General features: G+C 44.2%; 1 protein-coding gene across 1 annotated transcript in view; it reads right to left on the bottom strand.

The window, feature by feature from the left end:
- Positions 1–1,507, bottom strand: part of LOC119592950 (muscle calcium channel subunit alpha-1-like) — a gene marked incomplete at its 5' end in the record, with an annotated part of 130,968 nt that overhangs the window by 114,059 nt on the left and 15,402 nt on the right. Inside the window, 3 exon segments of the mRNA XM_037941842.1 lie at positions 97–249; positions 562–683; positions 892–1,031. Of these exon segments, the coding sequence (XP_037797770.1) occupies positions 97–249; positions 562–683; positions 892–1,031 (415 nt within the window).

Genomic DNA, 1,507 nt, shown 5'->3' with positions numbered 1-1,507 from the left:
CCTATTCATTCTGGCGATCCTTATCTAGTTACACGAACCAACATTTTGTGTCTTGAGGCTAGAAATGACACCAACATCTCGTCTTTGCTGCCTCACCTGTTTCATTATTATAGCAGGTAAAATGAAGCGCGCCGGAGAAAAGCTCCAGACCGATGATAGCGTAAATGATAATGACAAACATGACGAGAAGAGCAATGTTGAGCAACGGCACCATAGCCTTCACGATGGAGTTCAACACCACCTGTAGACCTGGAACGAGATTATTTTATGAATGCAAAGGAAAGTGAGGAAAACTGATAATAATAGTAGTGATATTCATTATCATGATTTCAACAGTGATGGTTAAAATAGTAATACTACAAATGATAAAAAGAGCTGTTAAGTAATGACAAAAATCAACCTGTGCAACAATAGAACTAAATGATTAGTCTTTGCAATGAGTCAAGAAAACTATCATAAAGTGAAGACTTCTAGGTTGTCAGGTCAGAACCAATGCAGGCAATTCTTTCATGTTTGATCTTGGCTCTCGGCCGCCGCAGAACACGAGGACTGAGGACGTACTTGGGACTCCTGACACAAGTCTGAGAGGACGCAGGACTCGGAAGGCCCTGAGCGCCTTGACGTCGAAGCTTGCTTCGCCGCCCTCCCCCTGCATGAGGAAGTCTAGTGCGCCGCTTATCAAACTGCAAATCGGAGGCTCATTTAACCTGGGTTCGCACAAAACATTTGTTCTCTACCACATAAATGACGTCGTTTGATTGACTGCCGCACGCACACGTTGCCGATAGCAATACTTTATCATGCCTAAGACACTAGTTTGACGTGCGAAGCTCATATACTATGCATATTTTGAAACCAAAATGATATGTTTCGAAAGACTTAGTCACTCACCCAATGACGACGATGAGAAAATCGAGAAAGTTCCATACTGAACGTATATACGCCCCCTGGTGGAGGGCGAACCCGTAGGCTATAATCTTCATAAAACATTCTACCGTAAATATTACCATAAAGATAATCTCGATTTGTTCCTGCGAAAGAAAGGCAGTCATTATTCTCACAAGAAAGACATATTATACATGCGCATTTGATGAAGACAGATGAAAGGTGGGCTTATGCGGTATTTATTGATCATGATGTGCTTCTGCTCGAAAGGCTCCCTGAACACGAGTGCTTAAAGATGTTTTAACAACAGACTGCGCAACAAAGACGGGGCAGCGCCACAGCGACACTTCTCCCGCCGATTCCATTTAACAGCTGTCTGACGGACCAGGCTGACACGCGCACTCGACACACGCCTGCGAACCCACTAATCTACCTCTTCTGACAATCTTCTCCGTAAATTTCCAGATTTGCCGTGGGTAATCGATCTAGGTTAACTTGAGGTGCAACTCCGAAGGACAATAACGGATAGAAATTAATGGTTGGTTCTCTGGCGCGCGTGATGTTGCGTGTATCGAAAACCTTGGCGAGTCGCTGAAAGAAATTGACAGGAAAGGGCCTAGCG

This window comes from Penaeus monodon, chromosome 31 (assembly GCF_015228065.2).
Source record: "Penaeus monodon isolate SGIC_2016 chromosome 31, NSTDA_Pmon_1, whole genome shotgun sequence".
NCBI classification, from domain to species: Eukaryota; Metazoa; Arthropoda; class Malacostraca; order Decapoda; family Penaeidae; genus Penaeus; species Penaeus monodon.
The sequence above is the reverse complement of the archived record's forward strand: the minus strand, read 5'-3'. Positions and strand labels throughout refer to the sequence as shown.